General features: G+C 42.4%; 1 protein-coding gene across 3 annotated transcripts; it reads right to left on the bottom strand.

Moving 5' to 3' along the window:
• Positions 1–3,719: 3,719 nt before the first annotated feature.
• On the bottom strand, positions 3,720–18,485 carry ccdc43 (coiled-coil domain containing 43). Of its 3 annotated transcripts, XM_060902088.1 has the most exons (7): positions 18,266–18,485; positions 14,653–14,746; positions 9,600–9,735; positions 9,407–9,462; positions 7,171–7,840; positions 4,527–4,659; positions 3,720–4,363 (listed from the first exon to the last, which is right to left on the bottom strand). In XM_060902088.1, exons 1-5 carry the CDS (start codon positions 18,437–18,439, stop codon positions 7,653–7,655), a joined length of 648 nt encoding a protein of 215 aa, XP_060758071.1. In that variant the 5' UTR covers positions 18,440–18,485; the 3' UTR covers positions 3,720–4,363; positions 4,527–4,659; positions 7,171–7,652. The 3 variants fall into 3 exon arrangements, with proteins under 3 accessions (XP_060758071.1, XP_060758072.1, XP_060758073.1); XM_060902089.1 differs by lacking the exon at positions 7,171–7,840 and having other exon boundaries at positions 8,667–9,462; positions 18,266–18,484; XM_060902090.1 differs by lacking the exons at positions 3,720–4,363; positions 4,527–4,659 and having other exon boundaries at positions 7,753–7,840; positions 8,667–9,462; positions 18,266–18,484.
• Positions 18,486–19,308: the final 823 nt, after the last annotated feature.

The raw sequence follows: 19,308 nt of genomic DNA, 5'->3' as shown, positions 1-19,308 counted from the left end.
AACGAGCAAAACTACGATGTAAACAGAGAATATAAACAGCCAAGTTGCTGCACGTGACGACTACATGACATCATTGCATACGCTAAGCTCATCTGGCATTTTAAAGAAAATGTATTTTCTCGAACACTATTTGGTCTCTGAAAATGAAAGTTTGAGAATAAATCTGCTAGAGGATCCCTTTAAAAACGTAAAGAGAAAAGATGGATCAGAAGAGCTGGAGTGAGAAGCGGAAGAGTTAGTGTGGGACAAGATCCAGAAACAGAAAAAGAACAGGGACATTTTGTGTGTCAGAAAAAAAAAAAAAGCGATCATTGGAAAAGAACGTAAAGGTCAGCGAGTCTGAAGAATAACGAGCTCGTCGCCGCCTTGACCTGAGATTTTAGCAGCAGTTACTCCCGCTAGAAACGAGATGCACAACGTGTTGAGCCTTAAAAGTAATTAAAACTTTGCACTGAAGGTTTGATTAGTGTGAATTCCTGCGAGTAACGTGCAAGTTCAGGCTTTATTTATAACTTTAACATCCTTGTATTTTACCTATTTATTACCACATGGTTATGTTGCAGCATTTGGTTTCAAATAATCATAATCGTAAACTTTTCTCTCCAAGATCCTTTTTGTGAATCAGTTGCGTTTGCTTATTTTCAGTACACAGTACTGAGATAAAACACGTCAGCGTACCTACCTTGCGTTTTCAAATACAGAACATCTCAAGTCAGGATACGTCTCCAGCTTTCTTTCAGTATTATCAAATCTTGTTGAATCAGATTTCTGTTTATTTGAAGTTATTTGAGGAGACCGAATCCCTCCAAAGACCTGGGAAAAACGATGAGCTCTGCGTGAACAGATAATGATGTGGGAACGCGGTTGTTCGAATGACAATTTTAATGTTTGTTTCCAATTAACGTTTAATTGCTCCTCTTTTTCATCATTAATGAACACGGTGTAGAACAATAAAAGAACAGAAACCCAAGCTGATGCTTAAAAATGGCTGTTTTATAGTTATTTGTAAAAAGGTATTAAAAATGTAATTGCTGTACGATGGCACACACAGAGGGGCAAAGCAGAGAGGGTCACAAGACATCAACTCCATTACACAGTTGGGGATGTAGGACTAAAAAGTCAACGATCAAACAGTGTCAGACGATACAACGGTTTATTCTTATGAAATTTGGAAGAATGAAAACAATCCCCCCCTCCCCCAGTTCAGGGACGACAGATGTCTGAAACAGCTGTCCAGTCAAAACGTTTGTCTATAACCAAAGCCTTTATTTCATGGTTTATAGATATTTAACTTTCAACGCTACACTAGTTAAAATATGAAATACCAGTTTAGATGCCAGTTTATTAATTAGGAAATTGGTACACCTAATGTTTGTTTCCCCAGACTGATAAAAGAACAGAATGTACAACCCTGATTCCAAAAAAGTAGGGACAAAGTACAAGTTGTAAATAAAAACGGAACGCAATGATGTGGAAGTTTCAAAATTCCATATTTTATTCAGAATAGAACATAGATGACATATCAAATGTTTAAACTGAGAAAATGTATCATTTAAAGAGAGAAATTAGGTGATTTTAAATTTCATGACAACAACACATCTCAAAAAAGTTGGGACAAGGCCATGTTTACCACTGTGAGACATCCCCTTTTCTCTTTACAACAGTCTGTAAACGTCTGGGGACTGAGGAGACAAGTTGCTCGAGTTTAGGGATAGGAATGTTAACCCATTCTTGTCTAATGTAGGATTCTAGTTGCTCAACTGTCTTAGGTCTTTTTTGTCGTATCTTCTGTTTTATGATGCGCCAAATGTTTTCTATGGGTGAAAGATCTGGACTGCAGGCTGGCCAGTTCAGTACCCGGACCCTTCTTCTATGCAGCCATGATGCTGTAATTGATGCAGTATGTGGTTTGGCATTGCCATGTTGGAAAATGCAAGGTCTTCCCTGAAAGAGACGTCGTCTGGATGGGAGCATATGTTGCTCTAGAACCTGGATATACCTTTCAGCATTGATGGTGTCTTTCCAGATGTGTAAGCTGCCCATGCCACACGCACTAATGCAACCCCATACCATCAGAGATGCAGGCTTCTGAACTGAGCGCTGATAACAACTTGGGTCGTCCTTCTCCTCTTTAGTCCGAATGACACGGCGTCCCTGATTTCCATAAAGAACTTCACATTTTGATTCGTCTGACCACAGAACAGTTTTCCACTTTGCCACAGTCCATTTTAAATGAGCCTTGGCCCAGAGAAGACGTCTGCGCTTCTGGATCATGTTTAGATACGGCTTCTTCTTTGAACTATAGAGTTTTAGCTGGCAACGGCGGATGGCACGGTGAATTGTGTTCACAGATAATGTTCTCTGGAAATATTCCTGAGCCCATTTTGTGATTTCCAATACAGAAGCATGCCTGTATGTGATGCAGTGCCGTCTAAGGGCCCGAAGATCACGGGCACCCAGTATGGTTTTCCGGCCTTGACCCTTACGCACAGAGATTCTTCCAGATTCTCTGAATCTTTTGATGATATTATGCACTGTAGATGATGATATGTTCAAACTCTTTGCAATTTTACACTGTCGAACTCCTTTCTGATATTGCTCCACTATTTGTCGGTGCAGAATTAGGGGGATTGGTGATCCTCTTCCCATCTTTACTTCTGAGAGCCGCTGCCACTCCAAGATGCTCTTTTTATACCCAGTCATGTTAATGACCTATTGCCAATTGACCTAATGAGTTGCAATTTGGTCCTCCAGCTGTTCCTTTTTTGTACCTTTAACTTCTCCAGCCTCTTATTGCCCCTGTCCCAACTTTTTTGAGATGTGTTGCTGTCATGAAATTTCAAATGAGCCAATATTTGGCATGAAATTTCAAAACGTCTCACTTTCGACATTTGATATGTTGTCTATGTTCTATTGTGAATACAATATCAGTTTTTAAGATTTGTAAATTATCGCATTCCGTTTTTATTTACACAATTTGTACTTTGTCCCAACTTTTTTGGAATCGGGGTTGTACTAAAAATGTATTTTCAGTGGAAGTGTAAGGATTATCCAGGATAACAGCTTTTCTTTTCCTTTGTGAGAGAGCGAGAGAGAGAGAGACAGACAAGTTGAGAAACAGATGGACAGACAGCAAGAGACAGAAATTGAGAAACAGATAGAGATAGAGATAGAGAGAGAGAGAGAGAGACAGATGGACAGATGCTGGTGAGCAAACTAACTTCTCACAGATATTTGCAAACATTAAACCTGACTATAAACCATGAAAACCTTGTACACTGTGTAATCGTTGGTAAAATCAGTGGTACCAAAAAAAAAACACCACACACACCATTCCAGACCGTACTCTTACAGGGAAATTATAATGCATTTGGCATTACGTCAAATTATTTTTGTATCACCTCACTGTGTTCTTGTCAACAGAATCCATCCTTTCAGAGATTAGACACGACACAGCTGAAATACTCTGGTGCCTGAAAGTTTGTGAAGCCTTTAGAATTCTATATTTCTGCATAAATGTGACCTAAAATCATCTGATTTTCACACAAGTCCTAAAAGTAAATAAAGGAAAACCTGATTAAACAAATGAGAATTATATAGTACTTGATCCAATATTATACGTCACCGAGTGACAAAAGTATGTGAACCTCTAGGATTAGCAGTTCATTTGAAGGTGAAATTAGAGGCAGGTGTTTTCAATCAATAGGCTGATAATCAGGTTTGAGGTGTTTGCTGCGTTTTATTTAAAGAACAGGGATGTATCGAAGTCTGATCTCTACAACACACAGAGATCAGAACCAATCGCTCAAGAATTTGGACTCCGCCAATCCACAGTCAGCCAGAGAGAGATGGAGGAAATTCAAGATGGCTGTTGGTCGAGCACTCCTGGGGAGCAGAACAAAGATCACGCCAAGAGCAAAGCGTGTTATAGTCCAGCAGTCTAGGGTAACTTCTAGTCAATTCAAGGCCTCTCTCACATCGGCTAATGTTCATGAGTCCACCATCAGGAGAACACTGAACAATCAGTTGTGTGCACGGCAGGGTTGCAAGGAGAAAGCTAGCAACAGCGCTCCAAAAAGAATATTACTGTGTGACTACAGTTTGCGAAAGATCACATGGACCAGCAAGGTTATTGGAAACATTCTGTGGATGGATGCAACCAAAATAGAACTTTTTGTTTTAAATGACAAGGGTTATGTTTGGAGAAAGGAAAGCACTGCATTCCAGTAGAACCTTATCCCGTCTGTGAAACATGGTGGTGGTAGTAGTAGTATCATGGTTTGGGCCTGTTTTGCTGCATATCTGGGCCAGGACGACTTTCCTTCACTGATGGAACAATGAATTCTGAATTATTCCAGGGAATCTGTAAGAAAAATATCATCAGGGCATCTGTATCTGTACGTGAACTGAATCTCAAGAGAAAGTGGGTCATGCAGCAAGACAACAACCTTAAATCAGACAAGTGGTTCTACTAAAGAATGATTAAAGAAGTTAATGTTTTGGAATAGCCAAGTCAAAGTCCTGACCTTAATCCAGTAGAAACGTCACGTGAGGAAACGCACAAACATCCCAGAGCTGAAGCTGCTCTGTACAGAAGAACGGACAAACTCCTCCAAGCCAACGTGCAGGATCTGATCAACAGTTACTGCACAAGAGGGTCTGAAAGCAAAGGTTCACATACTTTTGCCACTCACTGATATGTAATAATGGATCATTTTCCTTAATAAATAAAAATCAAGTATAATAGCGTACTTTTGTTTCATTTGTTCAACTGGGATCTCTATTGAATTTTAGGAGTCGTATTTATGGAAAAGAAAAACAAATGTATTTATTCTGAATGGTTCACAACCTTTCAAGCACCACAGTATTTTTTTTTTTTACCTGACTGTATACAGAAACTTGAGTTTAAAAAAAAAAAAAAGGTTTATTAAAAAGTTGAACATCTGCCCTTACACTTTCATTATCAGTATGTTTGCTTTATTTGTCTGTAAAATATTCCTGAAACAAAAATCAGTAAATTTCATAGCTCATGAATGTCAAAGCTGTTAGAAGACAGTAACATGGAAATCAAGGGGGGGGGTAAACCCTCTGATGCAGAACTAAAATACTTGTGAGCAGAACCAAAACTTCACCACATCCCGTTGTATCCTTTTACAGGCAATTTTTGGTGAACTCTCTCTTTTGCAACACACAAACAAAGCTTGAAGTGTTTCGAGTCATTTCATAACACCATGTTAACTGAAAGCGAAGACTTTCACCACTGCGCGTTAGTTTCACTGCCTCGTGAGATTCTTAAAGGAGATACGCAGAGCCACGGCCTCACTGTTTATAAATGCCTTGAGACCTCAAGAATGGTGTAGGAATAGTTTTAAGCATTACCAATAAATCTAATATAGTAATTTTTAAGATTAAAGTGATTCATATAGGTAGCGGTCTGAGTGAATGACATTGACATCTGTGACATCACCGCAGGAAGTCTATTGGTGATGAGACCGTTCTCGTTATACTAAAAACACAGCTGAGTGCAACTCCGAGCTTCCATTTTGAGCTAATTTATCGCCATGCCACATAGATGCGTTTTTGGCCGGTGCAGCAACACGACAAAAGCTGGATTTATGTTGCATTCATGGCCCAAGAAATGTTCAAACTGCAAAGATTTGGACGCGTTTTGCGAGAAATTCATGGGCACATTGGACACCTACGAAGTGGTCTCTCCTCTGCTCTGCACATTTTACCGAAGACTCGTATGAAACCTCTGAACTGTTGGAGTGTTGGCTATAAGCCCGTATTGAAAGAGGGTGCAGTATCATTAATTAAAGGAAAACTACAAGAAAAGGAAAGCAAGTTCAGTTGCAGCAGTTCTCCTGGAGTGTGAGCCAAGGGTCGTTGCTAAAAACCCTGGACGGGACGGGACATATTACTCGGGCAGTGACCTCCCCACAGTTGTTGCTAAAACCGGTGATGTTGCTTCCCATCCCCGGGTTTTAGTAATTGCCTGAGCCGAGCAGTAATGGCGGAGTACTCAGTATGGAGAAAATGGAGAATGAGTGGACCAGCCGTCTGATTTCTCCACTAGATACGTCTGCCTCAGTAGTAATATCTCGTCCTTACATGGATGAAGTGAATGAACGGAGAACTGAACGAACAACTGAAAGTCAGACTGTTTCAAAACAAATCGGCCACAAGGTCGGCCTTCAGGAAGCGAGAACACAGACGGGTAAGCTCCGACTCTCATTTGGATACAAAACAAAAACACCACGTTGCTTACCTGCATTTAGATTAATCCATGTAAGTTGTATTGTGTGTTTAAGTTAGCGGTATAAGATTTAATTTGCTTCAGAATGTGATTGTCTCAGTTCATCTGATTATTTAATTAGCCTTTTACGTTTTATCAGTGAAAATGCATGCATGTACGTGTATGTTGCATACGTTATAGCACCCATCCTGTTTTAATGAGAGTCAACCCACAATCAGTGAAGTCAAATCAGTCTTAGTTGAGCAAGTTGGTAACGGTATTTCTTACTTTCAGCATAAATTTTTTATTTATATGACTTTGGTCTATAGCTGTAAAAGGCCTCGGCGTTAAAACCGGTTACCGCAGTGACGTCACGCGCTCAGGGCTGGCTGGCTCAGCGGGGCAGCTCGAACGCCAACTTTGCAGTCGATTTTAACTCTCAAAAAAAAAAAATATTTTATATATATATATATATATATATATATATATATATATATATATATATATATATATAAATAAAATTTTATTCCTATTTATGCAGCATACAAGATTCAAGGATGGAGATACTATCCACTCAGAAATTTATTTAAAAATAAAAGGTTCTGCGTATCTCCTTTAAGGAAGAACGTTAGTTTTCCTCAGTGAACAGCTTTAAAACGACCATGTTTATGAGCTTTATGACAAGTACGTAAAATAAGAGAGGAGATATTACGTAATTATGCTCACTTGTGTATTTCAGAAGTCTCAAAAAAAAAAAAAAAAAAAAAAAAAAGTCATTCGAAGCATCATATCTACTGCACCTGTAGCACGTGTCTGGTTACAAGAGATGATATCTTCACATTTCCATATACCAAGTACTCAATACTGTACTCTTATAAATAAGAGCGACATCTCAGATTGAATTAAACGAAAACAAATTCTGTGTTGAATTTTACCGTGTTGGAAAAAGTCGAACACAACCTTCTCCGTAAGAACAGCTTCTGTGAGACCTTCACATCTGACTCATCTCTCAAAACGAGTAGCTTTTATTTATCCATCAAGTGTCCTTAGACTCAAACTGGAAACTGTGGTGAACTATGATGACGACGACGACGGATGCAGTGGATCAGGCTGAAAAGTGAAATATCAGTTCTCAAGCTGTGCAATGTTCAGGACGACATTTTGGCAAACCAGTTTGAAACCCTGACCAGAACATAATCTTGTATCCTGCTGGAGTTGTGGGTTAACTAAACTAACAGGAGACAGTCTGAGCAGTGAACAAGGGGCTTACGGAGTGGTGCTGAGAAGAGCTGAAACAGTTGATTAAAAGAAAAATAATAAAAATAAAAAAACCCGAAAGGTCCCACCAAAACCAGTCCGTAAGATACGTCACTTGTCTCTCATCTTCAGCGTTTGAGTCTGTAATCGATTTCCTTGTCTATCTCTTGCGCTCGCCCTTCTGTGTGCGCTTCTTCTCCCGGTCTTTACGCTCCTGCTTGGAGAGCTTGTCCTTCTCACGCTGCATCTTGTCCTGCTCCTTCTTCTTCTGTGCGTCCTCCTTGGCCTGCTCACGCTGCTGCCGGCGCCGGTTCATCACATCCTCCACGTTGGTGTTCTTAAACAAAGCTGGGGCCAGAAGTAAAGGATGTTAACGCAATTAGTGCGATCTGTTCATCCACGGACTTCAAACTGGCTCTTAAGAGACGGGAAGTGGATCAATCGTGGGCTGTGTTCAGGATTTTGGATACATGACTGGTACGTGATATTTAGGGGTCCAAGCAGAGAAGTTGCTCAAATCCAATTGTTTTTGTTCTCATACTTGGAACGACTCATATCTTGGAAGCACAAGGTTTACAGCTTGTAGACAGTCATAAACACAGGAATTAGAACCAAGCCTGAAATCTTTCTAAGGCTGGGCAGACACTCTGCGGATTTTGACACGATTTTCACTCGTGCGACTATTTTGGAGATCGGGCCGATTTTTGGCTCAATCGTGCGTCTCGGATCGTGTAGTATACATGGGGTAACGACAAACGATTAACACCTCACGACCTCCTCCCGATCGATCGGATGAAAATCAAACGTTTGAAATCCTGGTCACCCCTCGTGAGGCTATCGCACTGTTGAAGCAGCGTCACGAGCCGGTTTACCTCAACCTGTCACACTACACATGCGCGAACACAGATACGGAAGAGAAAAACACTGAGCAGCACTTCCAGTCTCCTCTTCTTCCTCACGTAATTAGAGATGGGATTTATGGCTCTTTGATGGGATCCGCATCTTTGTGATCCGTTCTTTGAAAAGAGCCGTTCAAAAGACTGGCTCATTTGGCTCTTTTAAAATATTTATTCAGTTTTAAGAAGACAGCGTCTAAAGAAGCCACATCCCTCTGCTTAGACAGTGACATCAATATTTCTGGACATACCTTTTATATAAAGCAACCTAGACTTACATTATTGTGACCCCTAAACAATGAGGGCTTCAATGAATGTCCATGCAGAACGGCTTTTCTGTAAAAAAAAAAAAAAAAAACTCAAGAACATTAGTTATCAAGAACGCAAGAATATTTTATAGAAAAACACTTGTTTTACAAAAATATTTAAGTCTGAGATACAAAACAGATAAATAAATAAAATACACAAAAATGGAACAAACAAAATGACGATAGAATAAATTAAATGAACGTCCGTGCAAAGTAGTTTTCCCACAATATTATCATTAATATATCACACAACAACATTATAAACTATCTGAAACACAGTACAGAAAAAGAACGACAGAAAGAACGGCTCCCCCAGTTCGAGACTCGGTTCTCATCGTTCATGCCTAGGAGCCGTTCAAAAGAATCGGTTCGTTCGCGAACGTCACAACACTATTCACGTTGCAGTTCCGGATACAAGAATCTGGAAGTACAGTGTGAGCAGTCAGATCGCATCTGAGCATCGGATCGTAGTGTGAGAACAGGAATCGTAAGCTGCGTGCTGTTTACCCCTGCGATTCACTCGTACAGTGTGAGCAGCAGCTGAATACCGCGATTGAAGAAGAGAAGAAAAGGAAAAATAAATAAATAAATAAAATCGCACAGTGTCTGCCCAGCCTAAGACAGACAATCTTCTGTCTAGCTCTGTGTCTGTACAGAGAAAGAAGGAAGAAGAAAAAAAAAATCAGATTGCAAGAGCAAGAAAAGGATACAGTTGTTGCTGGGGATTGCCGCAGCTCCTGTCGCTTCCTGTTCGTTTTCTCCTTCAGTGTCAACGTTAAGAAATGTAACACAAGAAACCGGAGACACACAAGTTACTACACACGTTCAAAGTCTGACTCAAAGCAACAACATTCATCAGATTTTCTCTTTCCACTGATCACAAGTTAGAGCGAGTAAGGATATTCTTCCTCATCCGTGATGTTCGCGTACTGCGCCAGCAGCGCCTCTTTCCTCTTCTTGGCCTCCTCAGACACCTCCTTCTGCTTGACCACAATCTGAGCCTGCTTCTCAATCAGACTGGCGATGGCCTGAACCTCATCTAGGACAAAAGAATCAGATCGTGAGATCATTTTCCCAGCTGTTTTTCCTTTTGAACCAACTTTTCAAGATCAGACAACCTGCTGAAAAAAGCGTTAACGCTGGCTAAAACAGAAAGGTGTCAGCATTAACTTTTTCAGCAGTTTGTGCTACAGGAGCTCTTCTGTGGGATTGGACCATATGAGCTACCCCATGCAAATCAACAAGCCTTCGACACCCATGACCCGGTTGCCGGTTCACCGGTTGTCCTTTGGATCCTTGGACCACTTTTGTTCGGTACTAACCACTGCATACCGGGAACACCGCACAAGATGTGCCATGTTGGAGATGTTCAGACCAAGTCATCTCACCATCACGATTTGTAAAAGTCGCTCAGATCCTTACGCTCGCCCATTTTTCCTGTTTCCAACACATCAACTTCAAGAACTGACTGTTCTCTCGCTGCCTAATAAATCCCTCCCCTTGACGGGTGCCAGTGGAATAAGCTAATCAATGTTCTCTTGATTATATCGCTCCTGTCTGTCAAAATAATCCTCCATCTGTCCTGCTCCTTTTTTTTTTTTTTAAATAAATACTACCAAGTTGTGAGGGTGTTGATGAAGCATAAACGTCAGAGAGATCAGTTTTTAAATAAATAAATAAATAAATAAATAAACCCCTCACACAGCGAGGAACTAGAACACAAACAAGTGTGGTTTATTCACTGTCCTACATTTTCCTGTCACATTATTACAGGAACTACGCCGTCATGCTCTGCTCCTCATAAAGACGCTTATGAAACTGATGGATGCTTAAGCTGTGCAGATGTGTTGCATTCGGCTTGAATTATGGGCAACGTTGACCGTTCTTGTGACATGAATATGCACAGAGTTAAATTTCTTCATCGGATATGTACGTTTACAGATCCTGATACATATAGAATAACACGTGACAGATACCCCTTTTCCACCAAATCAGTTCCAGGGCTGGTTCGGGGCCAGTGCTGGTGCTGGTTCACAACTCGTTCAACTTGCAAGCCAGCTGAGAACCAGTTTGCTTTTCCACAGCTTGCGGTGCTAAGGGAAGCCACGTCATTACATCGCTGTATATGTCAGTTACGTCGCTGTATACGTCAGTTACGTTGCTGCATTTGCATAAACCTTGGCGCGAATATCGAAGCAAAAACACGGAAGAAGCAGCAGCAGCAATAATAATAATAAATGACTTCGCGTTTGTACAGCTGCTGCTTCTCGTTGCTTAAAAATGGCGATCTTTCGCGGTCTTGTTATTGTTGTTGGTCTTAACAACTCCACCCCCCCCCGCTGACATAAGCGGTTCTTTCCTCTGGCCCAGCAGAGTGTTGGTGCTAGCCTGGAACCGGTTTTTCTGGCCCCAGAGCCAGTTCTTTGTCAGTGAAAACAGAAAACCCGGTTCCAAACTAAGCACTGGCCCCGAACCAGCCCTGGAACTGCTTTGGTGGAAAAGGGGCAAGACTGTGCTGTTGTATGAAGTTATTACACAGCTTTGTTGAATTCTGATTGTAGACTGGAGGAAATCGTGTTACAGTAATAACTAACAACGTCAGCTCATTCGCAGCACCCAGTGGTGCAAAAAGAAGAGCTCCTCAGAAAAACAAACAATGCTAAGCAGCACGCTAATTTTTACTAAGGCGACAGAGTTTAATTTACTATGGATGCGGTTCCAACCATAGAACTGGAAGCAATTAAAAAAAAGTGTCAAATTATCGATTTCTTTAGTAAGCGACCATGTAATAATCAGGATAACGTACAGCAAGCCGGTCATTGCGAAAAACCACAACAGGGTGATGCAGGATTGATCTGGAGAATGTTATTCCTTACATAATGCACGCTGGGGTGGTGTGATATGGCACCACGTGCAAGCGGAGTGCTGCTACCACCCTGAAGCTTATTAAAGTATTTTAGTACAACTGTACAGTCTGGAGTGCGTTATTCTGCTTTTACGATAGCCATTTGTAAACAATTACAATGTTTTATTTATGAATTAATGACACGTCACACATTTGAAAAGGTTTATAGTTCGATTTTATGTCGTCGCAAGCTCGAGAGACAGGTTACGTCATGTACCTGTTTACAGTGCCATGAGAAAGTTTGGGCACCCCGTCTGAGGTTGTACAATAATTGACTCTGTCTCCACAGAAAAACACCCTAGTGGCATGTCCTTCCTTTGCCCATCAGAGCCAAGTGCTGGGTTGTTTTGCAGACACTGATTTTAATTATTGGTGTATTCCTTTGTATGAAATTAAATCAAATGTGAAAAATAGGCTGTGCAAAAGTATGGGAACCCTTGACATTTTGTTGCTTTGAAAACCTGTAACTAATCATCACAGAGTAATTGAAAACATCAAGTTGGTTAAGTGAGCTCATTAAGCCTTGAACTTAATAGGCAGGTGCATCCAATCATGACAAAGGCTATTTAAGGTGGCCAAATGCCAGTTCTCTTTCTCTTTGACTGTCCTCTGAAGAGCTGCAAGATGGGGGCCTCAAAACAACTTTCTCATGACCTCAAAACGAAGATTATAGAGCAGTATGGACTAGGGGAAGGCTACAAAAAACTTTCCAAAAGATTTCAGCTGTCAGTGTCTACCGTGAGGAACATTGTAAGAAAATGGAAAGCCACAGGCACAGTCCTTGTCAAGGCCAGAAGTGGTAGGCCAAGAAAAATTTCAGGGAGGCAAAGACGAAGGATGCTGAGAATTGTTAAAAACAACCCACAGACCACCACCAGAGACTTGCAAAGGGATCTAGCTGCAGATGGGGTCACTGTGCATAGGGCAACAATACAGCGCAATTTGCATGAGGAAAGACTGTACGGGAGAGTGATGAGGAAGAAGCCCTTTCTTCGCAGTCGCCACAAATTGAGTCGCTTGAACTATGCAAAAGCACATTTGGACAAGCCAGTATCCTTTTGGAATAAGATCTTGTGGACTGACGAAACAAAAATCGAGTTATTTGGTCACAACAAGAGGCAATACACATGGCGTAAAAAGAACACAGAATTCCAAGAGAAACATCTGCTACCCACAGTGAAATTTGGTGGAGGTTCCATCATGCTGTGGGGCTGTGTGGCGAGTACTGGTACTGGGAACCTTGTTAAAGTTGACGGTCGCATGGATTCCACTCAATACCAGCAGATTCTTGAGGATAATGTGCTAGAGTCTGTAACAAAGTTGAAGTTGCGCCGGGGATGGATGTTTCAACAAGACAATGACCCGAAACATTGCTCAAAATCCACTCGGGCATACATGCAGAGGAACAAGTACAATGTCTTGGAATGGCCATCCCAGTCCCCAGATTTGAATATCATTGAAAATCTGTGGGATGAATTGAAGCAAGCTGTCCATGCTCGTAGACCTTCAAACCTCAAGGAATTAGAGATGTTTTGCAAGGAGGAGTGGGCCAAGATGCCTTCGTCCAAGATCCATACACTCATTGGTGGCTATAGAAAGCGTCTAGAGGCTGTAATTTTTGCAAAAGGAGGCTCCACTAAATATTGATGGAATGTTTCTGTTAGGGTGCCCAAATTTATGCACGGGCCTATTTTTGTTTTGCTGCATATTGCACTTTTTCTGTTAGCCCAATAAACTTCTCTTCAATGCTGAAATATGTCTGTGTCTTTTATTTATTTCATATGTCAAGACTAAGTTGTAGAATCAAACACCCAATTATATATGAATGAAAAATACTGGGATTTGTCAAGGGTGCCCAAACTTTCTCATGGCACTGTATGTTATAGCTACGATAAACTGCTATTCCCTCCCTCAGCAGTTTGATAAAGGCCTACATTCGGGTATGCTAATCAGGAGTCTACAAACTCTTGGCCATATAGCGTACATTATAAATAACAGTTGGTAAAAGTCTCAGATGACCTCGTGCGGGGTTGTGATTCCAAGTTTAAGAACCAATGGCTTATATTAAAGTCACTTAGCAATGTTCCCAGGCAGATATTTTTAGCCATACAAGACCAGGCTCTTATCTGCTTCACCGTGTACCAGAAATGGATCAACAAGATCGGATTCAAGCACAGATTTCAAACACCGGTCAAGAAAAGCCAAAGCCTGGTCTTTGGCTCAAAGGACCTTTTCTCCAGCTCAGTGTAAGAATCTGACAGGCCATGTGTTTTCTCTAACACCTTCACCAACAAGCTGGGGTGGGTTTCCCCAAAAGCCTCTTCACGCTAAAGGCCTCTGCATGCTCTTGCGACAAGGCTTTCGCAGATAGCTTTTCGCAGACAGTTGTAATTTATCGTTGAGCGGGGAGTAATAGGCGTGTGCGATGTTATTCACCGCCACAACGCAAGGGGGCGCGAAGTCGCGAAATCGCTAGTAGCAGTTGGTGGGTGTGGTTAGTGGAATGTTTATCCTCCGGTTACTGATAATGACTAGAACTGGAGTCGTATAGATGTACGTACTTCCTCGATCAACCGCTCTTCGTGCTGCTCCATCTTCGCTCGTGTTTTTAAAAATGGCGGTCGTGAAAACAAAACAAACCGGGAAAGTAGGGAAGCGGAAGTGCGTGTACAGCAGATGTAGAGTGGACCAATCAGAGCCCTCTTGTCTGCGAGGCTTCTGCGGTGGTCACAATTTTTGGGAGGTGCGCGCAGAGCGTCTGCGAAGGTGGGGGGGCTACGCAGACGCTATCTGCGGCGCCGTCTGCGAGGACTGGGTTGTCAGCATAAATTGGCCTTAAGAGTGTCTTAACTAGGAGAGAGAGAGAGTGTTCGTTGTGATGCTCACACCACCATTTAACGATGACCTTTGTGCTACAATGCTTTTGGGAAACCCACCCCCAGATTTTTGCTGGAGGGGCAGGACTTAAGTAATACAGCTGCCATGTGAAGTGCAACATACTGACGGTCATATGGAGTCTCTGCAGTTAAAGTCTGAAATGTTTCAGCTTACCCTCTGGCTGATTGCTGGCGGCTGCGGTTCGAGAGCAGCAGTCGGTCCACTGTTTCAGGATCTGCTGACAAACCTCCTCGAGTGCGTCTTCATCCTAAAAATAAGATGATCATCAAACGCTTTTCAGTTACAGCTGCTTTGACTTCTGTAGATACGCAAATGGTTAGTTTGTGGTGCCAGGACCAAAGACAGTTCAGGAACACCACAGTGCTACCGAATTCTCAAATCTGATTGGTCAGATAGCAGCTCTGACTTGAATTCCCATCGTAGGTTTATATTAATACACTCGATCTAATACGCAGGCCCGCCGACAGGGGGGGACAAACGGGTATGTTGTCCCGGGCCCAGGAATGGGGAGGGCCCAGAACTGGGCTCTCATGAAGTTGCAATTAAATTATTTTATTTCATTTCAAAATGTGTTGATTTGGGGGAGAAATGTGCTATATTTGCATTTAATAAATGATTTCTAGATCTTTTGCCTTTATTGTCTTTGAAAAAGGCGTCAAGAACCCCCTACCACCCCTAATGCAAAAATGGTTTGGTCTGACTCTTTGATTAAGGGGAAAAAAAACGACATCGTTCGATCATAGAGCTTCGACAATCAGCGTGCGTGCCATTTGCCAACATGCACAAGTCAGGGGCACAGAAAAGAAAAGAGGAAGAAACCAAGAGACTCAGGGGCTCACTGCATAAATATTTTAAAAAAGATTGGGATGATGCAGCAGGTACTAGCAAAGGCAGTGGGGCAGCTGAGCCAGGTAAGACACAGCCAACTTTTTCCAGCCCCGTAAAGTAACCCCAACCAAGGCACGCACGGCACGCAATTCATGTTACAAACGAGGGGAGAGCAAGTCACACTGAACACCATATCAAACACACAGGGCATTGAATCATTTCATAACCACAACGGCTTAATAACATTGTGTTTCATATATCTGATCGAAGCTAAGAATATTCACATTAGCCCGCAATCATATCCCGCCGTTTCTCGAGCGCTGTGTTCTTCTCTGCTTTTCACACTGGACAGTACGCACGCACAGTATACTATGTTCGCCCCCAGCCCTGCCCGAAATCCCCCGTCCATCGCTGCTCCTTCAAGAGCACCCCAATCGCGTGATTATAGTAGACTATCCACGAGTTTAGGAAGGCATTGCGGGGGCTGTCGCATGCAGGCTTGGGGCGTAACGGAATACATTTAACGGCGTTTGGTTAAAGGATACAAAATAACAGTAACCGCTTATTCCGTTACAGTACAGGGGGGAAAGATTCAGTGAAATTGGGGATTACTTCACAGGATCACAATATGTGTGAGGTTGCTGGTTTGGGGCTTTTTTTTGTTAAAATGTTAAAACTGTAAAAATGTTGAAATGCTAAAATGAAATGGTTGTTGACCGGTTGAATGGTTTTTGAATACCTGTCATTTAAGGGTTGGAATGAGTAGAGACTGGGATAAGAGAGGTGGGTGGGTGTGTGTGGGTTGGCCGGGGGGGCCCATTCAGAGCATTTTGTCCCGGGCCCAGCCAAAGCTGTCAGCGGCCCTGCTAATACGCTATCGCTTCTATAGCAACAAGTTGCACAGGGACAGGGACTCGTCTGATGGACGCTCCACATCATCGAAAATATCCAGTATAATCATTAATATAGTGAATTTTTCTGTAACAGGATGTTTAGTGTTTATGGAAGGAGTCTCCAGTAACCAAGTTTTCCAACATCTTCAGGAGAGAAGAGAAAGAGTTTACGCTTCACAGTTCATCACAAACCTCAAACAACTTGTTTTGGAGACTTTCGGCAACACAATGTAACTATAAACGGATTAAAAAAAAAACAAAAAAAAACACACAACAATGTGCCTTTCATTGATTATGAAATGTAACCATTTTCAAAGTGCTGTGAAAGGAAAATAACCAGCCTGCACTGGTCCTCATGACACCACCCTGTTGTTGATCTTTCGGCTGCTCCCGATTAGGGGTCGCCACAGCGGATCTTTCGTCTCCATTGCTCCCTGTGTTCCGCATCCTTCTCTACCACTTTCATGTCCTCTCTCACCACATCCATGTACCGTATCTCCTCTTCGGCCTTCCTCTTTTTCGTTTGCCTGGCAGCTCCATCCTCAACATTCTCCTCTGCATCTCTTCTCAGGATGTACCCGTACCAATTCAGTCTCATCTCTCTTAGCTTCATTCCCAAGCTCTCCACATGTGCTCGTTCCTTACCCCGTCCAACCTCCCATCGCAAACCGTAACATCCTCAACTCCGCCACCTCCAACTTCACCTCCTGTCTCTTCGTTAAGGGTACGGTCTCCAATCCAGACATCACAGCTGCTCTCACTGCTGTCTTATACATCCTCCCAAAATCCTTCTCCACCCTGCCTGCACACTCTTTCTCACCTCATTTTCCTGCATAACCACCCTGTTGTTGATCATTTTCTAATAACTGCACACCCTACAGGGGTTTAAGGGCCTCTGCATGCTCTTGCGACAAGGCTTTCGCAGATAGCTTTTCGCAGACAGTTGTAATTTATCGTTGAGCGGGGAGTAATAGGCGTGCGCAATGTTATTCACCGCCACAACGCAAGGGGGTGCGAAGTCGCTAGGAGTACAGTAGTTGGTGGGTGTGGTTAGTGGAGTGTTTATCCTCCAGTTACTTATAATGACTAGAACTGGAGTCGTATAGATGTACATACTTCCTCACTTCCTCGATCAACCGCTCTTCGTGCTGCTCCATCTTCGCTCGTGTTTTTAAAAATGACGGTCGTGAAAACAAACCAAACCGGGAAAGTAGGGAAGCGGAAGTGCGTGTACAGTGGACCAATCAGAGCCCTCTTGTCTGCGATGGTCACAATTTTTGGGAGGTGCGCACAGAGCGTCTGCGAAGGTGGGGGGGCTACGCAGACGCCATCTGCGAGGACTGGGTTGTCAGCATAAATTGGCCTTAACACCTCACTCATTTCCACTCTGATGAAACTCTAGTCTATTCTAAATAAACTTTTTAGGAAAATCTTACTTATTCACAAAAAGAAGGAAAAAAAAACTATAAAACTGATCATGGCTGTTCAAAGAATAATAGTTCATGACGTCATCTGTCGACCTTCTAAGCATACATCTCCTGAAAACAGCTGGGAACGCTGTTGCTGAGGTAGACATGATAAAAATAAACTTCAGCTGTTATTTGAAGAGCTGGAGAACATCAAGTGTGTCCTAAACCACACCATGTTCACTACTGTAGGGCACTATTTATGATTATGGACAAGAAAAAAAAATCCATCAATGTATCATAAACCCTATAATCCACTAGGCTGGTTTTAGGGGTCAGGGAGTAGGGCACAAGCACTAAATATCTGACCACTTCTAACTTTTACAGAAACTTAGCCGTGACAGGAGAACAGTTTAAAAGATACAGTCAATTAAAACATTTCATTAAGAAGTGAAGCTAATTCCACAGGCGTTACCCTAACCAGCTCAATCCCAAACCGCTCCCTCATCCCTACACAAGTGCACTACATAGGGAGCGCATTAACAGCTTCGACACCCTACACAGTGCACTTCATGCACAGCAGGGAGCGGTTAGGGACTGAACCCGAGTCGGAGCGCATGAAGCCCGGCGTGTACCGACCACAAAAGCGGCCAGGATGCTGTTCAGCGCGTCGCTCTTCTCCTCGTCGTTCTCTTCCTCCTGCAGCACACCGAGAATGTAAGCGCCGTAAACCTCCCGGTCCGCCCCGAAGCCATCCAGCCGCTCATTCAGCCACTTTTCAAACTCCCCGGCCGAGAACTCGGGCGCCGCCATGTTGGCTGGGGTCCTGCGAGCTGAGCTGTGTGCGTGCTGAGGTGTCCGTGCAGATCGCCTGTCCATAAATAACTCGGATTTGATTTGTTTCTGCTTGCGTTTAGCTTTCAAACTATCAAACTGTGGAAGCATTGATGTATTTATTATTATTATTATTATTATTATTATTATTATATTTGATTTGTTTGTTTGCTGTTTTTTTTGACTGACTGTCCTATTTCTGTTTACAGTAAATATATATTTTTTGTTGTCTCTTGTATTTATTTTCCTGTCCTGTTTCATGAAAATTTACAGCTCATATATATTTGGGGGCCAAGCTGCGAAGGCACCCATAGTGATTCTATTGTTCTGCTTATTATTATTATTCAGTCCACTTCCGCCTCTGCAAGTCTATGGCAGCCCATAGAACCGTCTGGTAAAAAGTTGTGAAATTTGGCACACTGATTCTAGACAGTCTCAACATTACTCTCAGCAAATTTCAGGCCTCTACCTCAAACCCTCTAGCGCCACCAACAGGTCAAAGTCGCAGGTACATTTCTGCTTGTAACTTTTGAACCGTTGGTCCGATTTTCAAAAACTTGGTATCCCTGGAATCCTTGGGCCATGCCGAATCCAACGCACCCTATGATGTCATTTGCCGCAGGATATTTTTCCCGCCATTTTGAATTTTGTGAAAATCAATTCAAATGCTTCTCCTCCCTCAATTTTTGACCAATTTTTCCCAGACTTGGTGTATAGGATAAGTGGACCAAGCCGCACAAAAGTGATGCTCAGTGTTTTGAATTTCGTAAGCGTTTTGCCATGGCAGCCAATCAAATTTGGCTGCGCTGATGCGAAACAGGAAGTGTGGTCATATCTCGGCCGGCCTT

Source organism: Neoarius graeffei, chromosome 20 (assembly GCF_027579695.1).
Source record: "Neoarius graeffei isolate fNeoGra1 chromosome 20, fNeoGra1.pri, whole genome shotgun sequence".
Lineage (NCBI taxonomy): Eukaryota > Metazoa > Chordata > Actinopteri > Siluriformes > Ariidae > Neoarius > Neoarius graeffei.
This window is presented reverse-complemented; position numbering and strand designations above follow the sequence as displayed.

Excerpts from the sequence above, each read along its gene's own strand:
- ccdc43 (XM_060902088.1), bottom strand. The coding sequence starts at position 18,439 with ATGGCGGCGCCCGAGTTCTCGGCCGGGGAGTTTGAAAAGTGGCTGAAT. Across the intron at positions 14,747-18,265 it reads GCATCCTGGCCGCTTTTGTG|GATGAAGACGCACTCGAGGA; the intron begins GTCGGTACACGC and ends TCTTATTTTTAG. Across the intron at positions 9,463-9,599 it reads AACATCACGGATGAGGAAGA|TGAAGGAGAAAACGAACAGG; the intron begins ATATCCTTACTC and ends TAACGTTGACAC.